We start from the raw sequence: 21,817 nt of genomic DNA, 5'->3' as shown, positions 1-21,817 counted from the left end.
ACAACCTACTTACCCTACTTACAACATCAAATTCCCAACCCGCGAGAACTCGATCCTCGGCAACAGAAAAGACATGAATGAAGAGAGCAGCTTCAACCGATGAAGTACTTATATATATATATATATATATATATATATATATATATATATATATATAAATATATATATATATATAAGTACTTGACATACTTCAAGTACTAAACTTCATATATTAGCCATGTTTTTTTTTTAAATACCTTAGGTCATTAGAAAAAAGGTAATGGGCAAGACTTGATAAATTAACGCCCCTGTTCAAGTACAGATAAATACAGCACTCCAGAAAATGAGTGAGTTGTGCAACTATATCAGTCCGATATGATAACTGATTACTAATAGTGATCGTGCCTTGCTCCTTTCCCACACACATACATCACTAGCGAAGGCGAAAGCCTTAATGGCAAAATACATCTGTCTACATAAGCTGCCAGCACAGTAAAACAATAACAATTAAAAACCAGTCAAAATTACACATTTACAAGCAGAACATGAGAAAGCATTGTGGTTTTGATGTGTCATTTGTTATGAATCTGACATATTTTGCAACACAAGAGTAAAAACTTACTTGTTGAAGGTAATACAGTCAACAAAATTAAAGTGATATATGATATATTGGAAATGGCAACAGCTAAATTACTCCAAATACACCAATGAAACTACAAAAAATCTATGGGTTTCTTCACTCTGGGGGTTGTTCAGATATCTGCTGGAGTGAAAAGCGACTGACATGATCCATTACAAGCTCATCTAATGATGACCTTGGAAGCATTGGCATCCTTGGATGGATTTTTCTTGGATCATCTTGCGCGAGGGAAACATGCTGAGAAAGGTGACCAGGTGTTATTAATCGCTTGGCAGCAATACTTCTCATTAGGTCTGCTATGTAGCCGTAGCTTTTTGCCTCAGGTAATGGTTCCGCATGGAAGTTGCGGGTTCGCTTACTATACTTGCACCTGTATCGAAGATGTCCGTCTTGGTGACAGCTTGCTCACGATCAGCATGGTAGTTGCAGTCAATCGATGCAAGCTTATTTCGAGTAGCAAACCCAACAAACCCGTAAGAGTCTCGCTTGGTGCGTACATAAGTAAATGATTATGAAATGACTCCAGGTTGCCGGTATACCTGAAGTTCCTGTAGTACGCTAACTTCTTCATAAAGCGTTTGCTAGTCAGCAACCTCCCTAAGGTTTTATTTGCTGCTGATCCCTTCGTCAGCCAGGCCTTGTCATGCTCCCATTCATCTATTTGCTCATGAGCACACTTACCCGAAAACCCATATGCTCCAAGAGCCCACTCAGGCTCATTGACTACTTGGTGAATGATGCCGAGAAGGGATGCCTTCAGCTTCTTCTCTTCTCCATCACAACTGCTGGAGGAGAACCAAAAATGTTTCCTGATGGCTGGCATCCACTCCAAAATGGCTTTCTTCTCTTTGCCTTGGCAGCTTTTGTGAGCATTTTGGTGAGGCATTTACTACCATGCCATACATCATTTTGGTGGATGATACCTTCATATTTGGAACAATTTCTCATGAGAGCAGCAATCTGAAGGTGGCCATCTGTCACAACCTCTTTGACATTAATTCTCTCCATGAGAAAATCCATACTTCGGGTGAAGCCAATCTTCTCCATGTTTGGTCTTTTCCCAGCTGCTTCCCTTACATCCACGATCTCCATATGCAGGACCTTACCACTGCTTTCTTCCATCATAGTGTAAGTGCAGTACTGTGCACTATGTCCAGGAGAATCATTGCGGGCATCACCAGAAACAACTACTTCTTTGTCCGTCAATGAAGTAAACAGGGTCTCCTGCATGTTTCCCCACATCTCTTCAACAGCTGGGGCGACATACAATTTCTTTACCCTGAAGAAGGTGTCATTAGAAATACCTTTCAACTTCATGCTTTTGAACAGCTGCCCTGTTTTCGTGAAGCTGTTGCCTGAAACGAAAATCCCTGCAGCTAGCTGTAAGTTCCCTGCATACATTCCACGCAGCTTAGGCTGTGAACACCAAGTACCACTAGGGCGGTACGTTTCCCCACATTTCCATTTCACAACCAGATCAGAACCATAAAATGTTGTCGTGTACTGAAAATCTCCTGTACAAAAAGAATGCTTGCACACAGTGCCATTCACATCTCGCAGGAGCTTAAGGATTTGGTCAACCCAAACAATTGCTTTGACTCCTGCAATGGGTGTGGGTTGCCTTTCATCTGCAGCTGCTGCAGTCTCCTCATCACTGTCAGTATCACTGCCATTTTCACTATTTCTTATCAATGAAAGATGTCTTCCTCCACTGTACTGATCTCCAGTTTGTAACTGTGGGAAACAATAAATACATTGAAAAGTATATGTAAATTGTAAGTGATACAATGTGTAATATAAAGATCTGTAATAATGAGAAAATCTTACAAAAATGCATTATGCTTTTAAGAAATAAGATGTATAATTTCTATGTAATAAGAAGCTCATGTTTTGTCAAACACTGAAGCTACTCCTCGTTAATATTCATATTTGACCCAATGACCGAATTAATATTCATGATAAGCACCAAAATCAATAGGGTTCCTACACACACTCCCACACATGGCAAGAATGGTAATGATTAATCATTCCCTGTTGAGCTATAGTGCATACAAACTTTACATACTGAAATAACCTTAAGCCCTACCTCCTAATAAGTATTCATGATATCATTTGCAACACACATTAGCAATTGGAGCAAGTGTACCACTATCACCATACCAAGTTTGAAGAATATTTGACCAATTGTGCCGAGTTATTGCCATTTGAAGATTTTGACAATTGACCATGTGACCTCATTAGTATAAGTGTTTGAGCACCAACATCAATAGGGTTTATCAACTAACTATGGGCCACCCACACAATAAGTATATGATCATTTGCTTTGTTGATATATCGTGCATACAAGCTAAAGTGTCACGCACGCACATGTACACTCACCCCTACATACAGACAAATGTCAACCTTAAAGCATTTCCTTTGCTTTCAGCAAGGAACCAAAAACAGTTGAGAAAGATCCTTCAGAAAGATAACAGTACTAGGCTTTGCTTTCCTCTTATATCCATTTAATCACAATATCGAGCAACTGATATGATATTGGATGTACAGTAAGCTACTCATTTAAAGTAATGGAGTCGTGGGAAAACAACTAGCTCACTTGACATCCCAAAATAACAAACGATTGGAATAAATCTGTTATATCAGTATATATAGGAGATTCCTACAGCTGGTGGAGCCTTAACCCCTGGGACAGCTTTTTCTAGGGTACTTCAGTCAATTTGCGAGATCAATAGCTGGTTTGGGAGGAAATAGCACACAATGTTGTGTAGACTGTTCTTCTGTTTTTACAAGTACCTACAAGAATTCCTCATATTTGAGGTCTCCACGACCCTGTACTTTGAAAAATAGGTTTGTTAAATTTCAATGGTAAACAAAAGCAGGTTCCTACTAGTTCAAACATGGCCATGTTTTGACAACTTTTAACTGCACTGTACTGTTAACAGAAAGAAAGGAAGCAATTTTTTATGGTTCAAAGGAAACATGTTTCGAATTTCACTATTTTTTTCTTCTTTTTTGGTTTCTGGGACAGTATTTGATATCACAGAGGGGCTTTCACCAAAAACGTCTTTTCCATTGGTCTCCCGCAAGCCATTACAACATTTGAGAAACTACTAGGGAAAGCATACAATAAGGTATGGTACTTTACAGCTTTGTAGACTTCTTTTTTTGGTAAACTTGTCTTTTGTATTCCCAAGTCCCTGCCCTCCTTTTATCAAATGACATTGTCTAACCAAACTTGCTAAGAAACACACCAACAGAGATTTCACACAACATATACAGTATTACAATGAAAGAAAATGTTATCAAATAGTAGGCTTCAATTCTGTGTACAATTTGTGATGCGAATTAAGAAAGGGGTCAACAATTTTCCAAGTACGGTTTTCAAAATATTTTTAAACAAAGGATCTAAATGGGTTTCAGAGGTTTGATGGGTTTATTTGGAGGAAATATTATGATAAACATATTTTGAATTCATCATCAAAAAGAGAGCATTGGTCTAAATGGCCGTTATAACAAAACATGCTTCAAATTTTGTAATTTCTTCCAATTGTAACTGACACTGTAGTCCTGAGTAAATGACAAAAATTAAATTTTTCCATGTTGATCCTTGAGTTTCTGCATTGATATATCTTACAAGTGCCACTAAGTAACTAATTTTGGACATAATGTAATAATGTTTCAGCTACTTTTGTAAAGTATATTATCTGGGATGAAAAATTAAAAAAATTATTTTAAATGAAATGTTTTCTGCAATTGACTTATATTTTATGAAATGTGTTTAGCGATGCATCTTTTATCTTTTTTTTTTTTATTTTATGTTTACAAAGTGACGTTTCATGAACTGTTCTGTGGTAACGTTGTTTAGTTTCAGATCAAGTGAAACTTTTAGGAAAAGTCTATTTTAACTTTTAAATTGCGATGAATTTTATTCTTCTTAACTTTACAATGTTTGGAATGAAAAATTATAAAAATTTATTTTAAATGAAATGTTCTCTACAATTGACATATATTTTATGAAATGTGTTTAGCGATGCATCTTTTATCTTTTTTTAATTTAGTATTTACAAAGTGACGTTTCATGAACTGTTCTGTGGTAACGTTTTTTAGTTTCAGATCAAGTGAAACTTTTAGGAAAAGTCTATTTTAACTTTTAAGTTGCGATGAATTTTATTCTTCTTAACTTTACAATGTTTGGAATGAAAAATTATGAAAATTATAAAAAATGAAATGTTTTCTACAATTGACATATATTTTATGAAATGTGTTTAGCGATGCATCTTTAATATTTTTTTTAATTTAGTATTTACAGAGTGACGTTTCATGAACTGTTCTGTGGTAACGTTGTTTAGTTTCAGTTCAAGTGAAACATTTAGGAAAAATTTGTCTAAATGACTAAAATAATTTTAATTCGTTTACTTTAAGTATGCGCGACATGTTCGAAGATGATTTTTATGAATTGCTTCATGATGAAAAAAAGTTTTGAAATCATAAAATCGCTTGTAGTCACTCAAGTTTAGTTTTATAAAAACATAATTTAGTAAAACACTTTGTAATGTACGTTCTCTTATGGCCAAATTAAATTCATTTAATAAAATAGGCCAGCTAAAAATTCATTATTCATTTGATTAAAAAGTGTTATCTTTGCAGTTAAAGGTTTTGTAACTGTCGTTTCCCAAATGACGTTTCATGAAATGTTTTTTAGTAAAGTTTTATATCCTTTGAAACTGACAAAAGAGGTCTTCGTATTCTAAAAGTGTCATGTTGCATGCATGGCAAATGGTGGATACCTCTGCCAGTACCTTTCAATATTCAATACAGTGTTTTTCTCATATGTAGATAGTGTGTTTGAATATAATTGTGTAATAATTTTGTTTTAAATCCGTCCCCCGCTACATTACCGCGCAAAATCCTAAAGGATAGGTTAAGCCCCAAAGGAAACATTGATTTTCATTGTCTACTGAGCGCGAATATTGCTAATGGACGATGATCTTAGGGGCTACTAATTGTTTGCCTCAGACAGAAATTGATCGTTATCCTACCTAACGGACGAGTCGCTATTGTTGTTGTCACTAAAGCCACTATTGACATTTCCTTTTGTTCAATACTGTGTTCACCTTCGTTGATGTTTTTACACTGTAACATAAAGCCAGTGGTACACAGGTTTCTGCGTACAATAGCAACCCCCAGTCTCCTCACCGTTATGGTAAAACGATGACCAAAGTAGTGATGTACTATCGATATCATTATTGTTTTTACATGTATGACTTATGTTACGAAGGCCCATTGTAGCCTAACGCTAGTCACTGCTAGTGAGGAACCTAATGTTATAATATAGAAAGTATTTGAAATTGCCTACGTGATAAATCAATATTTGAGAAATTAGGTCGGGTTACCGTGTCAGAATGTTATAATACACGATTGTTCTGGTATATTCCTTATGATGACACGCTGGTCTCGGGTTAAAATCGCGTGTAAGCTGTGCACGCATCTTCGTCGATTCTCTGGAATGTTCGCGAGATATGCAAAGGACTTCCGCGAAAAGAGAAACTGGGTCGAGTTGTTACTCAGGTGTATCGAGAAAGATCTAGATGATTCTTTTATTTCGACTTTTATTGTACTCTTGCGGAGTTCTTCAGGTACATATATGTACTTCATCCGAAGTTTCTACAGGGATTGTTGTCGTTTTCTGCGGGAATACGTTGTGATCTTGCTCGGACTGAACGTCGTTCTTCATCCTATCAACGGATCCATTGGTGACTATGCTTTATCGTATAACCTTAGGCTCTCCATATGTGCTCAATGAGTCGTGTAACCTACTCCAGAGTCACGCTAATGCTTCTTCGCCAAGGCGTGTTAATCCCCATTGTCCGTCCATTCACACCGGATGAATGGTGTGCTGCTACGGCTCTGGGCATCGTCAAGGTTACAAAGAGAGGTTACCGTGGTGGCAGATTACGAAAGAAGTTCACAATCCCAACTATTGTATCGCAGCCTAAATCTGAACCCTTGATTATAAATCCGCCTACTCGTGAATCTGTTGTTAACTTGGTTCGTGTTGCCAAAGAACGTTATAATAACAATGTCACAAGCCGTTTTGGTATTTGGAATGCCCAGTCTATGAAAAATAAGGCTACGGCGCTATCCGACCTCATTATCGAACAAAAGTTAGACATTATAGCTGTAACGGAGTCCTGGTTATGTGGAGATACCCGTGATGATCATGTTCTCGGTGATCTGAAGAACACGCTCCCACAATATAACATTTACCACAAACCTCGTAAGTCGAAAACTGGGGGCGGGATCTGCTTGCTATCTCGAAATATTTATGTGGTGAAGAGACATACTACCCCATCCTATCGCTCTTTTGAGCATATGGAGTTCACAATTTCTACGAAAACCGCATCTATTGAATTGCTGGCCATATATCGGCCGCCACCTTCCCAGAAAAATAAGTTGACACCTAATCTATTCTTTGAGGAGTTTTCATCGTTACTAGAACGTGTTACTATTATCCCTCGTCAAGTTATTTTGGCTGGCGATTTCAACATTCACGTTGACGTTGATCTTGATCCGCTGGCCGTCAACTTTCGTAACGTGCTCATTTCCGCTGGCCTCCAACAACATGTCAAAGGTCGTACACATAAAAATGGGCACACACTTGACTTGCTCATCACCCGCAAAATCGATGATGTCATATCTGACGTCAACATCTTGTATGATACGGATTCGGACCACAGCGCCATCAGTTGTCAGATTGGAATATCTCAACCAGCCGCTATTAGAGTGACAAAAACTACTCGGAATCTGCGTGATCTTGCCATCCCTGATTTCATTAATGACATTGGAAAATCTGCCCTCGCCAACCATTTTGATAGAGATCTCGACACATTGGCACTCCAATACGATAATGTTCTTACCAGCTTGCTCGATCACCATGCTCCCTGGACTACCAGGTCTACCACCCTGAGAACAAACGCACCGTGGTACACGGATGATCTGCGTCAAGCGAAACGTGTCAAGCGCCGTTGTGAACGGAAGTGGCTTGCATCAGGCCTGGAAGTACACAGACAAATTTTTCATGAACAGTGTAAGACTTATCGTCAAATGCTTAACGATGCTAAGCGGGCTCACCACCAAAGATGTATTGCCGACTGCGATGACCGTCAATTATTCCGCCTTGTTGACAAAATTTCTAATCCTGATAACACCAGAAGCCGTATTTTACCAGACTTTACGTGTGCTAAAACACTAGCAAACAAGTTTGCAAGCTTTTTCGACGATAAGATTAAGGATCTTCACGGTCGGATGCACGATGATGACTCACCTGTTTACATTGAGGATCTGTGTCAGTGCTCTTTCACTAATTTCACAGCTGCGACAGTTGGTCAAATTCGCGACGTCATTATGAAATCGTCCATGAAATCATCATCCTTGGATCCGCTACCAACAGATCTTCTGAAGGAATGCATCGAGGCTGTACTCCCTTGCATCACGCGGATTGTAAACCAATCTTTGACATCTGGAAAGATACCGTCCTCTTTGAAAACCTCCAGAGTTACACCATTGCTTAAGAAGGCCAACCTCTGTAAGAATGATCTCAATAATTACAGGCCAATATCGAACTTGAAGTTTTTATTCAAGACCATCGAACGAGTCGGTTTCTCTCAAATTAATGAATACCTTCAACGTAATAACCTGATGGCCGAGAAGCAGTCTGCTTACCGTAAATTCCATAGTACTGAAACTGCTTTACTCCGCGTCTACAATGACCTCCTCCAAGCAGTCGACCACCACCAGGACGCGGCTTTAATACTATTGGATTTTTCAGCGGCTTTTGATACGATCGACCATGACATTTTACTTCATCGCTTACATGATCGCTACGGCATTGGTGGGACAGCTCTTGATTGGTTCTCATCGTATCTCAGAGACCGAGTTCAGACAATTAACATCAATGGTGTTCAGTCCGATGAATATTCAATTAATGAAGGTGTACCACAAGGATCAGTAGCCGGTCCCTCCATTTTTACCATGTATACAGCACCTATCGCCGATATAATAAAGTCCCATGGTATCGAACATATGATCTACGCCGATGACACACAATTGTACCTCGTCTTGGACCCGATGGATCGCGGCAATGCGATTCATAGACTGGAGATATGTATCGCTGACATTAAAACATGGAGTGTGAAAAACAAGCTTATGTTGAACGAATCCAAAACCGAAGTTCTTCATCTTACGTCTAGGTTCAAGAGATCTCCCCCTTTTCCAAATATATCTATATGCGGGGCCGAAATTCCTCCGTCTGCAGCTGTGAAAGACCTCGGAGTCACGCTTGACAACACTCTACAGATGAGAGGTCATGTCAGAGAAGTTGCTCGAAACGCTTCATTTTCATTATACAAAATCGGCAAAATACGTCACTTCCTCGATAATTCATCAACAGAACGCCTTGTACACGCTTTTGTAACGTCCCGTTTGGATTATTGCAATAGTTTATTTTATGGTCTTCCGGCTCGTGACCTTGGGAGACTCCAGTTAGTTCAGAATGCTGCAGCGAGACTTGTCACTAAGATAAAGCGCAATGACCATCATCACATTACACCAGTTCTCCGAGATTTACATTGGCTACCGATTAGAGACAGAGTTGTTTTCAAAGTCTCGCTTCTTACATACAAAGCCCTTAACAATCAGGGACCTACTTACATCTCTGAACTTTTATTGCCTTACACACCACCCCGGTTACTTCGTTCTGCATCTCTTGCCCTACTGGAGCCCCCCAAGAACACCAACACGTCTTTCTACGGTCACCGAGCCTTTGCAGCAGCAGCCCCAGACATTTGGAACAAGCTCCCGGTTGACATCAGAACCGCTCCATCTGTGACTGTTTTTAAGAGCCGTTTAAAAACATATCTTTTTAACAATGACATTTCATAACTTTTTCCATACTTTAACTTTCTTATACCTTTATCCGCCTTTTTACCATGTCTATTTGTATCTCCTGTTCTTTTAGGTGTTTTTTAGTGTTTTTATTCGTTGTTTGATATTTTGCAGTTTTGTAGTTTTGCATTTTTCTGTTTCACCTTTTACTGTAAAGCGCTTAGTGGCCTTTGTGATGTTAGGCGCTATATAAATGCTTTATATTATTATTATTATTATTATTCTTGACCTGGCGAATCGTATAAAAACCCGCCCAGATCGGAGAGTTTCTCAGTTTCTGAACGAATACAAGCGACGACACATATTATACCATTCTACTATATATCGTCAGTGCTCAACTGCCAGTAATTTCTGAGGGATTGAGATATCGATACCAAGATTGATTCTACACCTCCATTCAGAAGTTTGAAGAGGACTTTGCTGTGAAAGTACAGTTTTCCAGTCTTTATTTCGGAGAAGGTGAAGAATTTCTGTCTCCGTTGAGGAAGTTCGTTACGCCAGGAGTTGGTGGCTATAAAGCTGATTTTGGACTGACTCTGGTAATATTTAGTCGGCGAGAAGTTCGACTTGTGCTTCACTCTATTGTGGCTGGAAGTCCGTCTTCTATTTTGGAGCATCGCCGGAAAGAAGGTGACTGCTGTTTTTGGGATCGCGAGAAACTTCGTCGAGGACCAGTGAATTTCGCGGTACAACGGACCGAGAATCGTCGTCATCAAGGTCGTGGCCGCTGAGGGATATCGCCGTTGGAAGAGACCAGCGTGTTTTAAAGTGTATCCTATCTTGTTAAGTTTGTGAATAATTTTCTATATATTTGTAATTACCACTTGCTGTTGTTGGTTCAGACTCCATTGTTCAATATAGTTAACGTTCTCATTCAAATTCTCTAGACTCGTCAATTTGTCTGTGTTCCTTACGGAAACGAACCCATGCTTGTGTCTCGTTAAAAATTAGTTATCGAGACCTCTCGCATTCCAACGTAACAATATATATATATATGAAAACGTAATGAGAAGGAAAATCCAGAACAGTGAAAAAACTTCCAGCCTCCACCGGGATTCGAACCCGGGCCGCCCGCTTTGTACGCGGACACCCTAACCAACTAGGCCATGGACGCTGATTGTATGTCCAGAGGTTCGAAACCGGTAAGGAAGGTCGTAATTCCACTGTAGGCGTTTGTCACCTGTATCGAACAATACTAGTTCTGTTTTTGGTGACATATTTTGCCTTACTCTAGAGATCAAACATGATGCTAACCAACTCGAAATCATTTGTGATTCCTAAAGCCGGATCTCGAAAGAGACACTTTGAACAGACTTTATGTTAATGCAATATATATATATATATATATATATATAGATATATATATATATATGTATATATATATATATATATATATATATATATATATATATATATATATATATATATATATATATATATATATATATATGCTCATCTGAAGTCGATTTTGATTCACGCACTAAAGAACTGTCACAACACCTCCTAAGCAGACAGTATTTTCGGGGTACTATAGAAAATGCCATCAAAAAGGCTAAAAGCAAACCCCGTACCGAAACATTGACGTACAAAACTCGTCAAACCAGTTCCAAAGGGTACCATTGGTTACTGAATTCCACCCTGGTCTCCCACCACTGGCTAATATCATTCAGAAGAATTTTCACCTACTTCAAGGCACCGAACGCCTGAAATCAGTTTTCCTAGAATTACCTGTCATCGCTTTTAAAAGACCCAGCAACCTACGGGATATCTTAGTTCGGGCATCCTTTCGGGATGACACCCCATTAGGGGAAAGCAAAACAGAAACTACAGGATCATCGCCCTGTACACAAAATTGCAAAACGTGCTTACTTGTCGATTCGACCGGGGCCTTTCAGAGCAACCAAACCAAACGCACGTTCCAAATTCGGCACAAAATTAACTGCCTATCCAAAAATGTCATTTACCTCATCTACTGCAATATTTGTAACTTACAATATATTGGAGAGTCAAAAAACACTCTTAGAATGAGAATGACACAAACATAGATCGGCGATCAAAACAAAAAAGATCTACCAACCTGTTGCAAATCACTTCAATCTCCAAAATCATTCAATTGAGAATTTGCGTGTTACTGCCATTGACCAGAACGATTCTTGGACAGATAAATCTAGGAAAACGAAAGAAAATTTCTGGGAACTTAACCTAAAGACCACGGCACCATTCGGTTTAAACATCAGAAACGATTTGCCGTCCCAGATAAACCAAAACAATTCCTTTACAATTACGACGGAATCGGATTAAAATAATCCGACCCGGATTAAAATAACCCGAATTTCTAAAACTTCTGCTCAATTCAGCAGAAATCAGTAAGTCGCTTTGCCTTTACAACCATGCCGACATCTTCTCTATAAAACAGTTTCAATTTCTGCTACTCCTTGTCACTTTCGGTGATCATGCACTGAAGAAGAGCTAGTTTTGCTCGAAAGCTCTGCAAAAACCAAACATTGGCTGTTTTACTTCCAATCACTTACCTAATTCAATTATTGTATCTCACTCTAGATACAGCCTTTCTCTAAATACAGCATAGTTGCTTAACAGTTTTTCCGTTATTCCTATATATATATATATATATACATAAGATCCTGCTTTAGGAATCACAAATGATTTCGAGTTGGTTAGCATCATGTTTGATCTCTAGAGTAAGGCAAAATATGTCACCAAAAACAGAACTAGTATTGCTCGATACAGGTGACAAACGCCTACAGTGGAATTACGACCTTCCTTACCGGTTTCGAACCTCTGGACATACAATCAGCGTCCATAGCCTAGTGGTTAGGGTGTCCACGTACAGAGCGGAAGGCCCGTGGTTCGAATCCCGGTGGAGGCTGAAAGTTTTTCACTGTTCTTGATTTTCCAACTCATTACGATTTTCATTTATATATATACATATATATATATATATATATATATATATATATATATATATATATATATATATATTTGTTTCCTAGGAGACAGCTATGAAAGTACTTTAATATTCATATTGACTGACTCAATCTTCTTGACTCTTGCAATTTGATTAACTTGTTCTACCTGACTTGCTCAATCTGATTGACCAATCTGATTTGCTCAATCTTGATCGACTTATTCAATCTGTTTGACCTGTATAGTCTGGCCGACTTCTGATGAAACCATACTTATTGACAGGACTTATATAAACATAAAGCCGTCCCAAAAAAGTTGTAACAAAGTAGAGAGGGGGAAAAGTAGTGGGTACTTTATACAAGAAAAGTTTGTTTGTTAATATCAAACCCAAATGTTTATAAATTGTGCATTCTTCCGTAACTCCAAACAGTTTGTTTTCTAAGACACTGGTAGGATTCGAAAGCATTCGATAAATTGAGGCATTCATAAAATGGTCAAGAAAATGAAAACATTGACAAATGAATAGCTTAATTTGGAGGGCATCGTGAATCTTGTCCTTTTGTAACATTTCATGTCTAAACTGATACGATTTAGCTGAGATTACAAGTTAACTAAATTGACACATTGTGCAAAACTATTAAAGTCTGCTAAACGAATATTTTGTCTTACTACAACTACAGTAGTATAGGCATTCTTGACAAATTTGTAGTGAGGTCTACAATACCTCCACATTTCCACAGAAATGTCCTCTCCTCTTTATCTTACATTAGCATCTGCATGGATTTACATCATGTTTAAGCATGTCATGCCATGTCTTCTGTTGTTTTCCAACAGCTGAAAGGAATGAAAATTATTTATGACAGTGACTGGGTTATCTACTACTGCATGATCAGCACAAAGAGGCAACTTGCCAATCCTTAGTCCTAAAACTGTCTGATCTTACAATATTATAAAATTTAGACAAAAAAGTAGTTGATGCGTCCATTAGTATACAGTACCCTTTGGTAACCATGCGTCTGTGTTGCAACCTATATATATATATATATATATATATATATATATATATATATATATATATATATATGTTGATACTAGATGAGACTAGTGGAACACTAGTAGTTGTTACTCGGAGTTTCACGCGTTATAGCGATCTTCAGACAACTGGTAGCTTCATTATTTATATATTTATATATATATATATATTTATTTATATATATATATATATATATATATATATTTATATATATATATATATATGTATGTATGTATGTATGCATGTATGTATATATATGTATGTATGTATGCATGTATGTATATATATATATATAGAGGTGGGTTCTAGGCAAGAATGTTTCAAAGATATAATGTTAAGTGTTCAAATCTGATGCACAAATCACAGGTGAAATTTTCCAAGCATGTAGTTCTGTAGTAGGTGGGATTCGCAGTTGACACATTGTATGAAATTGTATAAAATTTAGACATGGTAACCATGTTGGTCTGTGTTGCAACATACATGCATTTTGATAGGTTCTAGGGAAGCATATAGTTTTGCAGTAGGTGGAATTTGCAGTTTTACACATTGTAAAATCTGACGGCAAACTAAATGCTCAGCGAAAAAAGGAGAGAAAAACATGACAACTTGCACGTCCCAAAAGTGAAAAGGAACAGCCTAATTACATCGATATCAAAAACAAGAAAACTTTGCCCGAACCATGGATTTGGAAAAATCTGATATAAATACAGGAGATAGTTTCCTTTTGAAGTTGGTACAATAGCTGCTGTGAAATCTTTTGCAAAAACATTTCTATTCTCAGGAATGGGGTGGGATGGGACCTTGGGCAGCATCTTTGACTGGAACGGACCAAGGTTTCCGTAGAATCAAATGCTCTTCGCTTGGGTAATATCTAATAAATTCTGTTTTTCCCAACAACCTTTTCAATGATTATGACTATTGTATGTTGTCTTATTTTGCAACTGAGCCATATTATTATTATTGTAACAGAAAGGGGGAAAATGAATTTTTCAAATGTCAAATGGGTTAACCAATTGTGTACTGAATAAAACAAAATGGTTTACTTCTATTTGCTGTTTCACATCCATATGCAAATGGAACGTAAAGATGCTTAAAAAACTTTCCCCTAAAAATGAGAGTTTTCACACGTTTCTGATTCTTGAGATAGCTCGTCGCCCTTTCAGGTCATTCAACTTTCTTCTCCAAGCCGACTAACTCAGCACTGACCTCCCAGAGCTTCCGAGCTATTGCTTCATCTTCTGCTTTGGGTAAGGGTTTCTTGACTTTACAATCGCTGTTGAAGAGAGTAGAAAACATGCACAGGAACACTTTACCATGAAACTAAATGCAAATAACATTTAACATGACAGTTGTTATTTCATTCGGCTTCAGTTATTTGTTTATCACAATGTATGCATGCAGAAATGTGTGTATCAAATAATATGTAGGGATATATACATACATACATTGCACTAGGAAGTGATCTAAGAAAAAAACCTAGTTTGCAGGATAGTCCAGTTGGTCACTGTAAAACACAGTATAACCAAATGACATGTAAACACAACAAACAAAGCCGATATGATAATAAAACCAGACATTATTGCTAAAATTCGAAAATATGTGGCCTTGACTGACTAAAGTTTTTAATCTTCTACAAGATGATGAAAGAGTGCAACAATTTTGGCAGTATTCTTTCGTTATATATTGACGTCAGTAGCAGAACAGAAACCTATCACAGTGGATACTGTTGATTGATTTAGTAAAGGGCAACACGAGAGAGATGACGAGAAAGATGCAATTGTGTTTGTGGGGGTGGGGGGGGGGTGTCAGGGGTTGTTAAACTTTCGAACTTTAGTTTTATCCCTTATAGATTGCTAGACTCAGCAGAGCTCCTATCTGCCTTCTCTGTCAGATTCATACTTCCTTTCAGTCCTATCCCATAATTCAATGAGCAGAATCTGCCTACTTCCTGTCCCTCCTCCATCTTCCATCTACCAAACAGATGTAGCACTCTACATCCCTTGACTGTTGCCCATATTTTCTCTCCTGAACCCAGCTGAACGACCACACTGTGCAGGATCTCAATACATTTTAGTAAGGTAAGTGTCAAACAATACGCAGTATGAATTCAAAGAGCCATTATCGCAGTCACCTGTAGTATAGACCAGTCTCCTGGCCAGCTTTCTCGTCCACGGCGCAGTGAATGGTGGTCTGGGCGCCCTCTACAGCTGATTTGACCATGAACCTCCTCACGAAGGGACCCAGTATGGCCAGTGGTATACCCAGCCAAGGCCACGAGGTAGTCATGTGTCTCTGCAGCTCTGTATCGACTCCACCGGGGTGTACAGAATAGGTAGTCACCGATGTTCCTGATAAAAAGATAAATCAGTTTTTGATTTCCCCTTCAAAACCTTTGGTAAGAAAATACTGTTTGGATCAATATAACAGTATCCTGCTATTACACAATATATTATTAATGTAAAAGCAAGAAGCCTAATATCTTGCACTTTTTCCTTTGTTCAAGAGATCGATGCATTGCCAAACAACGACAATCATGTAAAATGTTTTGAAAACGCTTTGCCGTCTGTCCAATTAATGAATATATATTTTGAATAGACTGTCCTAAGCAACAGAATCTCAGAGCCAGGTCGAGTGAAGGGTACAATTTAGGAGTCTCTTTTTTCATCAAGCATAAAGTGAAGAAAATGAAAGAAGCATTACTCTTTCCCCCCATTTTTTCCTCAGGCCCCTAATTTACCCTGGTCCCCCAGATTGTAGCCCCTCTCATCCCATCTTGTCAGACCTGCTTAGGCACCAAGAGATATTAAACATCATTAACAATTCACAATGCAATTGTGCACGCCGCACTCTTAGTACTGTTCTACAATTGTTCAAATATCTGTGAAAGTCATATAACTAATTCCTTCAAAGGTCAGAAGTATTGGGTCCACATATAATCAATTTAAATATCACTAAAGAATTTCAAAACTTCTTTCTGGGAATAGTGGACTCTTCAAATTACTCATGGTACTACATATATTGAGGAGTTATAAATCAGACTGCTAAATCATAGTGAAAAAAAGGTTTTGAGGGTGCAATTAAAACTCGTTTTGGGGGTTTGAACATGAGAGATCAAAATAACTCATTACTCATTTTCTAGCTAATAGCCCAATACTGAAACTTTAAAGAGCTCTACGCATGATGATGCTAAGGCATGAGTACCGTTTCATGTGAATTTCATCATGGAATTGTTTAAAACACCTACCTTCCAGACGTCTGGCTAGTTCTCTGGAAAATAGTACATTTGCTAGTTTACTCTGACAGTAGGACTTGAGGGGTGTGTAGTCTTTCTCAAGCATCAAGTCATCAAAGTGTATGTCACCGTTCTGGTGTGCCATCGATGAAAGATTGACGATTCTGGCTGGGGATGACTTCTTTATGAGATCCAGCAGAAGGTTGGTGAAGAGAAAATGGCCCAAATGATTGGTTCCAAACTGCAACTCAAAACCATCTTTGGTCATCCATCTCGGACATGTCATCACCCCTGGAAGAGGAGAGTGTAAGCAACGACGCTCAGACCGATGAAAACTTAATTAACATGCCTGGTTTTAATGACCCCAAGCTACAGGTTGATTGCACGGTCACCGACCTTAACATCGTTAGTTGAAGATTTCAGACAGAAACATATCCCTGGGCAACAAAACGGCATTTATGGATACATAAATTAATTTTGGAGAAACAAAAAGTGGTTACAGAAGGCAACCGAAGGTTTTGTCATTTTTTGGCCAGTAGGTTATTCGGTAAAGGGCAATGCCGCCAAGTCAAGCAATGACACAATAAAGCTCTGCAATATAAATCAAATTATTATTTCAGTAATAAACTGTGTTTTCAAACAAAAGTTGCTCAGTATGTATATATCATCATATATTTTGAGATAATGTGAAAATTAAGTTATTTATCCATTTCTGCATAACATTCTGTATAAACTTCTTATCAATCTGGATGTTAAGGGCCGAGGTTATAGCCAAATCGATGCTGAAAACTTTTCAAATTATGTCTTCATAGTGATCATGGTTGATCAACATACTGTATATCACAATGAGATAGGGGCAAACACTTCATGTGAAACCAATTTCAAGGCTCCAACAGAGTAACTCTTACTGAGAGATCTATAACTCAAAAAGTTTGGAATCATACATCTTAAATTTCTTCGTACCAAGAGGGTCTACTTTTTCAAATTTACTATAAAAATTTGTATCCTTTAGATTCCTCTTGTTTTCACTTTGGTACTCCAATAATTCCCAGGAATTGTAAATACTGTTGTTTAAATTTGTCAAGTTGTACTGTATATTGATACATATATTTGTATTAAATATTTGTATAAATAATATGTAAATCAATAAAAAGTTCCAACTAAATTATTTGACCAGATTAATAAACACTCTACCAGCATTATTAATGATGATGTCCAGTCTGCTCAGCTCCTTATTAATCTTCTCGGCACACTGACGAATCGACTCAAGGGATGCCAAGTCCAATTCCATGACAGATACATTTCTATTTCCTGAGAACTCAATGATTTCAGCCTGGGCTGCTTCGGCTTTCGGTACGCTCCGACAAGCAATTATGATCTTAGCACCTGGCAAATGAAACATTTGATGATGCCAAATAGAATTAGGAAGCATTCTACAGCATCTACTGTATTTCACATGGATCAAAGAAGAAGGATAAATACACATGTGTAAATCGTCACATGTAATTGGGGAAAAAAGAGGTTCACCAAATCTAGAACTAATAATCATAGACACTATTTATAGTCCCAGTCGGTAAAACTAGCAGTTGCAAGTGATCATGAGCTCTATATGCATTATGAGAAGTCTCTGGGTCCCCATATTATTCCCTCCATCCCCATTCAGTATTACAGGCAAGACCTGAAAATAGAAGTTGCCTGGAAGCACTCACTGTGGCCCCTTGACCTTAGGGACCATTGACTTTGGAGCCCTTTGATTATGCAGGGGTGATACTGTATGCCTCGTCAGCCTTTTGCAGTCTGCACTGGTAGGCCTTGTTGATTTTTAATAGTTTGGCAGAGTTCTTGGCTACAGTGCTGATGGCATCTGTCAGCCCTCTGTTCAAACAGCATCTGAGTAACTCACCTCTCTTTGCCAGGTCAATGGCTGTCTCCTTACCGATACCAGTGTTAGCTCCAGTTATCAGCACAGTTTTGCCATCAAGGCGAGCTTTACTGTAGCACCATCCTCCAGCTACCCACCGTCTGAACAGATAGAGGCTAATTCCTTCAAGATACCAAAAATGAACATGAAAATGTAATCATGCTACATACACAAAAGGCCATGAAAGAGAAGTCAATACAAAAATTTCTGAGTTTAGACTAGGCAAATGCTAACTTCTATCTTGAAATAGGCCTATATCAATATCGACTGAACTTGAACAGCTTACTATGTACAGTGAGTTACATATCATCATATGCATAAAGGTAGTTCGAATATCTGTCTCTCGACAACTGTGCTAAGGTTTTGACTGAAGCATTCTTAATTATAGTTGCAGATCTCATCTCGCAAAACATACACCCCTACTGTCCATTTGGACTTCCTAGTCTTAGAGTCTTACTACAACACTCAGTAGCTTAATTCTGCGGATACTAGTGTACTCCTACTAGTACTAGTACTACTATGAAACACCTAATTTGAAATTAATGAGTCAATCAACACACCGATTCGCAAAAGTGGTTACTATATCATCGTTCAGTCTGATAAATATATTCTACACAAATACAAAGCACCTCTAATCATAGTGGAAAATACGGACCGGCGACGAATGGGACATGATCCATGAATTCTAACATCTTATGTTATGATAGGCCTTAGTTATAAGTAGTAACACTAACACAAGTTTAACAGTTATAACTTATACTGATGAACAGATAAAACATTCGTGATGAAAAGCAGAAAATTAGCTCAATATCAGATTAACCACCGAAATATTCCAATGACTAGTATAAGTTGCGGCAATGTTTTCGCGATGTGTTTTTTCAATTCGCAAAATCAGAACGACTATTGTAGCCTAGGCTTACTTAGTCTCAGTTTACTCTTACTGTCTTAGCCTAACTGCCCTAAGCTACACCATAGTCCTTTACCTGTCCCAACCAAAGCGGAGATCAGCACGGGATGCTTTGTCACGTAATCCAAGAATAAGTCAAAATCCATTCTGAATTGGTAAACTTTTACCCCCGAACTTGAGAAACAGAAATTGTGGATGAATTCGACTCAGCGCTAACTCACTTGCCAATGTCAGTGTTAAATGGCCTGTTCATATATACCAAGCACAGACCTTATGTTATCAAGTAACAGACTACATGTGTTTAGTTTTCCGTTTTTTGCAGCGTCATTCACAGGCCGACTGACCTAGAAAAGTTTGACTATAAAAGTATGCTACGGTCAAAGTTTGTTTATCTAAGTAGGCTACGTGTATACGTACTGATGCCTTACTTAATTGTTGTTACCCCCACTTATGCAGTCTAGAATTCAAAAATAAGTAAAAATCCTTTTGATATAGTTACATCAAAGGGAAAACAAACCCAACCATCAACGTTAGGGTACGTGATAGAGAAAACTTTCATGACCAATGCAACGGGCGTATTGTGGCGTTAAGAGGTTCCAATATATGCTTAACAAGCTATGAGGACTCTCCTGCCGAGCGAGGCGTAGCAAAAAATAGGAAACATACACGTTGTCTTGCGTGCATTAAGTACATAATTACTTTCTAAAGAAAAGTCACCTAGGGAAGAACCTGGGCACGAAAACCAAACTCAGTGGCGGAGCGTACATATAGTCAGAGGGGCGGATGCTTCACCCGACGGACTCAAATGGACTGCTGGCGCCCTTTTCAGCTTTTTACCACTTTTTACTTATTCGCGATTATTGACTTTTTTATTGCGGTCTCAAATACCTATTGACATTTGTCACATTTTGTTGGTGTAATTTTCTGACAAAATGGCGATGACCGGAAAGGGTCATATCCGGCGATCTAGGGAGTATCTTTACTCAAAAACAATTCTGTACGCTCCGCGCCAACCGGTGGTGGCGTTCACTTAGATAGTGTCGAAAGCGCCCCTACAGACCATTCTCGCCCCCCTGACCAATACCCCTAGCTCCGCCACTGACCAAACTACCAAACGACTGATCCGCTCTCAACCCCAGTCCTCTTGCAGCAAGACTGTGACTGTGTGATCATCGTCAAGTTAGCCAAAATGCATTAAGTAGCATTAAGAAGCATTAAGTACATATATTGACGAAGTGTCTCACTCCAGACTCGGTACTGGAATGCCCTCGAAACTACCAACAATTACAGCTGCTACCCCAACTAATTAAACTACAAATAGCAGAAATAACATTGGCATACACAGCCGTCCAAATACTTTCGATGTGCAAATGAGCTTCACTTGACAATATACACAATTTACATAACATAACATACACTCTGATACCAACCTCAACAGGCAAAATCTGGTTCATTTGATGCAACCCCTATTTTTATAACCCAGAAACTGTTTCCAAACCGTCTTGGTCGTGGAGGCTGTCGTCTGCTTCACACTGAATTGCATCATCAATGTGATGTAGTTCTCTAATACATGTGAGTACAGTATAAAATGTCGAGATGAGCCAACAGTATAGCTGTAGGGTTTAAGGGCATTACAATGAACCCTGGACATTCAGTATGTACGTATGGGGTATGGCGAGCCATGTGTATGAGATGAATGGAATGGACACTCAGTATGTATGGCGTATGGCGAGCCATGTGTTTCCGATGACTGTAATAGACACTCAGTATGTATGGCGAGCTATGTGTATGAGATGACTGGAATGTACAGTCAGTATGTATGGCGAGCCATATGTATGAGATGAATAGAATGGACACTCAGTATGTATGGCGAGCCATGTGTATGAGATGAATGGAATAGACACTCAGTATGTATAGCGAGCCATGTGTATGAGATGAATGGAATGGACACTCAGTATGTATGGCGTATGACGAGCCATGTGCATCAGATCACTGGAATGGGCACATAGGGGATGCCATAGGGTGAATTGCCACTGTCACATGGGGATAGGGTGGGTGGGGCGGGGATTAGGTGGAATAACCTTAGGATAAAAGAAAAATCAAATGGGTGGAACATTGGTCTTATTATTTTAAAAAGAACGCCCACGGTTTTCTACAATGTATAAAATAGACAAGGAATTTGCATGGGTTATACGCAGGTATCAATATACGTGTTTTAGTATGTTTATATTGGGTGG

The 21,817-nt window shown here is 38.5% G+C and overlaps 2 protein-coding genes across 2 annotated transcripts; both read right to left on the bottom strand.

Annotated features, from left to right (window-relative positions):
• Nucleotides 1–715: 715 nt before the first annotated feature.
• LOC139970367 (uncharacterized) lies at nt 716–21,092 on the bottom strand. The gene is made up of 2 exons (XM_071976000.1): nt 21,011–21,092; nt 716–2,353 (listed from the first exon to the last, which is right to left on the bottom strand). The coding sequence occupies exons 1-2, from the start codon at nt 21,032–21,034 to the stop codon at nt 1,376–1,378; spliced, it is 1,002 nt and encodes a 333-aa protein (XP_071832101.1). The 5' UTR covers nt 21,035–21,092; the 3' UTR covers nt 716–1,375.
• LOC139970801 (retinol dehydrogenase 13-like) lies at nt 13,013–19,884 on the bottom strand. Its single transcript, XM_071976809.1, has 6 exons — nt 19,657–19,884; nt 18,656–18,796; nt 17,947–18,138; nt 16,765–17,043; nt 15,652–15,868; nt 13,013–14,793 (listed from the first exon to the last, which is right to left on the bottom strand). Exons 1-6 carry the CDS (start codon nt 19,724–19,726, stop codon nt 14,685–14,687), a joined length of 1,008 nt encoding a protein of 335 aa, XP_071832910.1. The 5' UTR covers nt 19,727–19,884; the 3' UTR covers nt 13,013–14,684.
• Nucleotides 21,093–21,817: the final 725 nt, after the last annotated feature.

The sequence above is a fragment of the Apostichopus japonicus genome, chromosome 8 (genome assembly GCF_037975245.1).
Source record: "Apostichopus japonicus isolate 1M-3 chromosome 8, ASM3797524v1, whole genome shotgun sequence".
NCBI classification, from domain to species: Eukaryota; Metazoa; Echinodermata; class Holothuroidea; order Aspidochirotida; family Stichopodidae; genus Apostichopus; species Apostichopus japonicus.
This window is presented reverse-complemented; position numbering and strand designations above follow the sequence as displayed.

Coding starts and splice junctions, on each gene's coding strand:
- LOC139970801 (XM_071976809.1), bottom strand. CDS start 19,726: ATGGATTTTGACTTATTCTTGGATTACGTGACAAAGCATCCCGTGCTG. Junction 18,797..19,656: donor CTCCGCTTTGGTTGGGACAG/GTAAAGGACTAT, acceptor GGTATCTTGAAG/GAATTAGCCTCTATCTGTTC. Junction 18,139..18,655: donor CATTGACCTGGCAAAGAGAG/GTGAGTTACTCA, acceptor TTCATTTGCCAG/GTGCTAAGATCATAATTGCT.
- LOC139970367 (XM_071976000.1), bottom strand. CDS start 21,034: ATGAACCAGATTTTGCCTGTTGAG. Junction 2,354..21,010: donor ACCAGATTTTGCCTGTTGAG/GTTGGTATCAGA, acceptor TGTTTCCCACAG/TTACAAACTGGAGATCAGTA.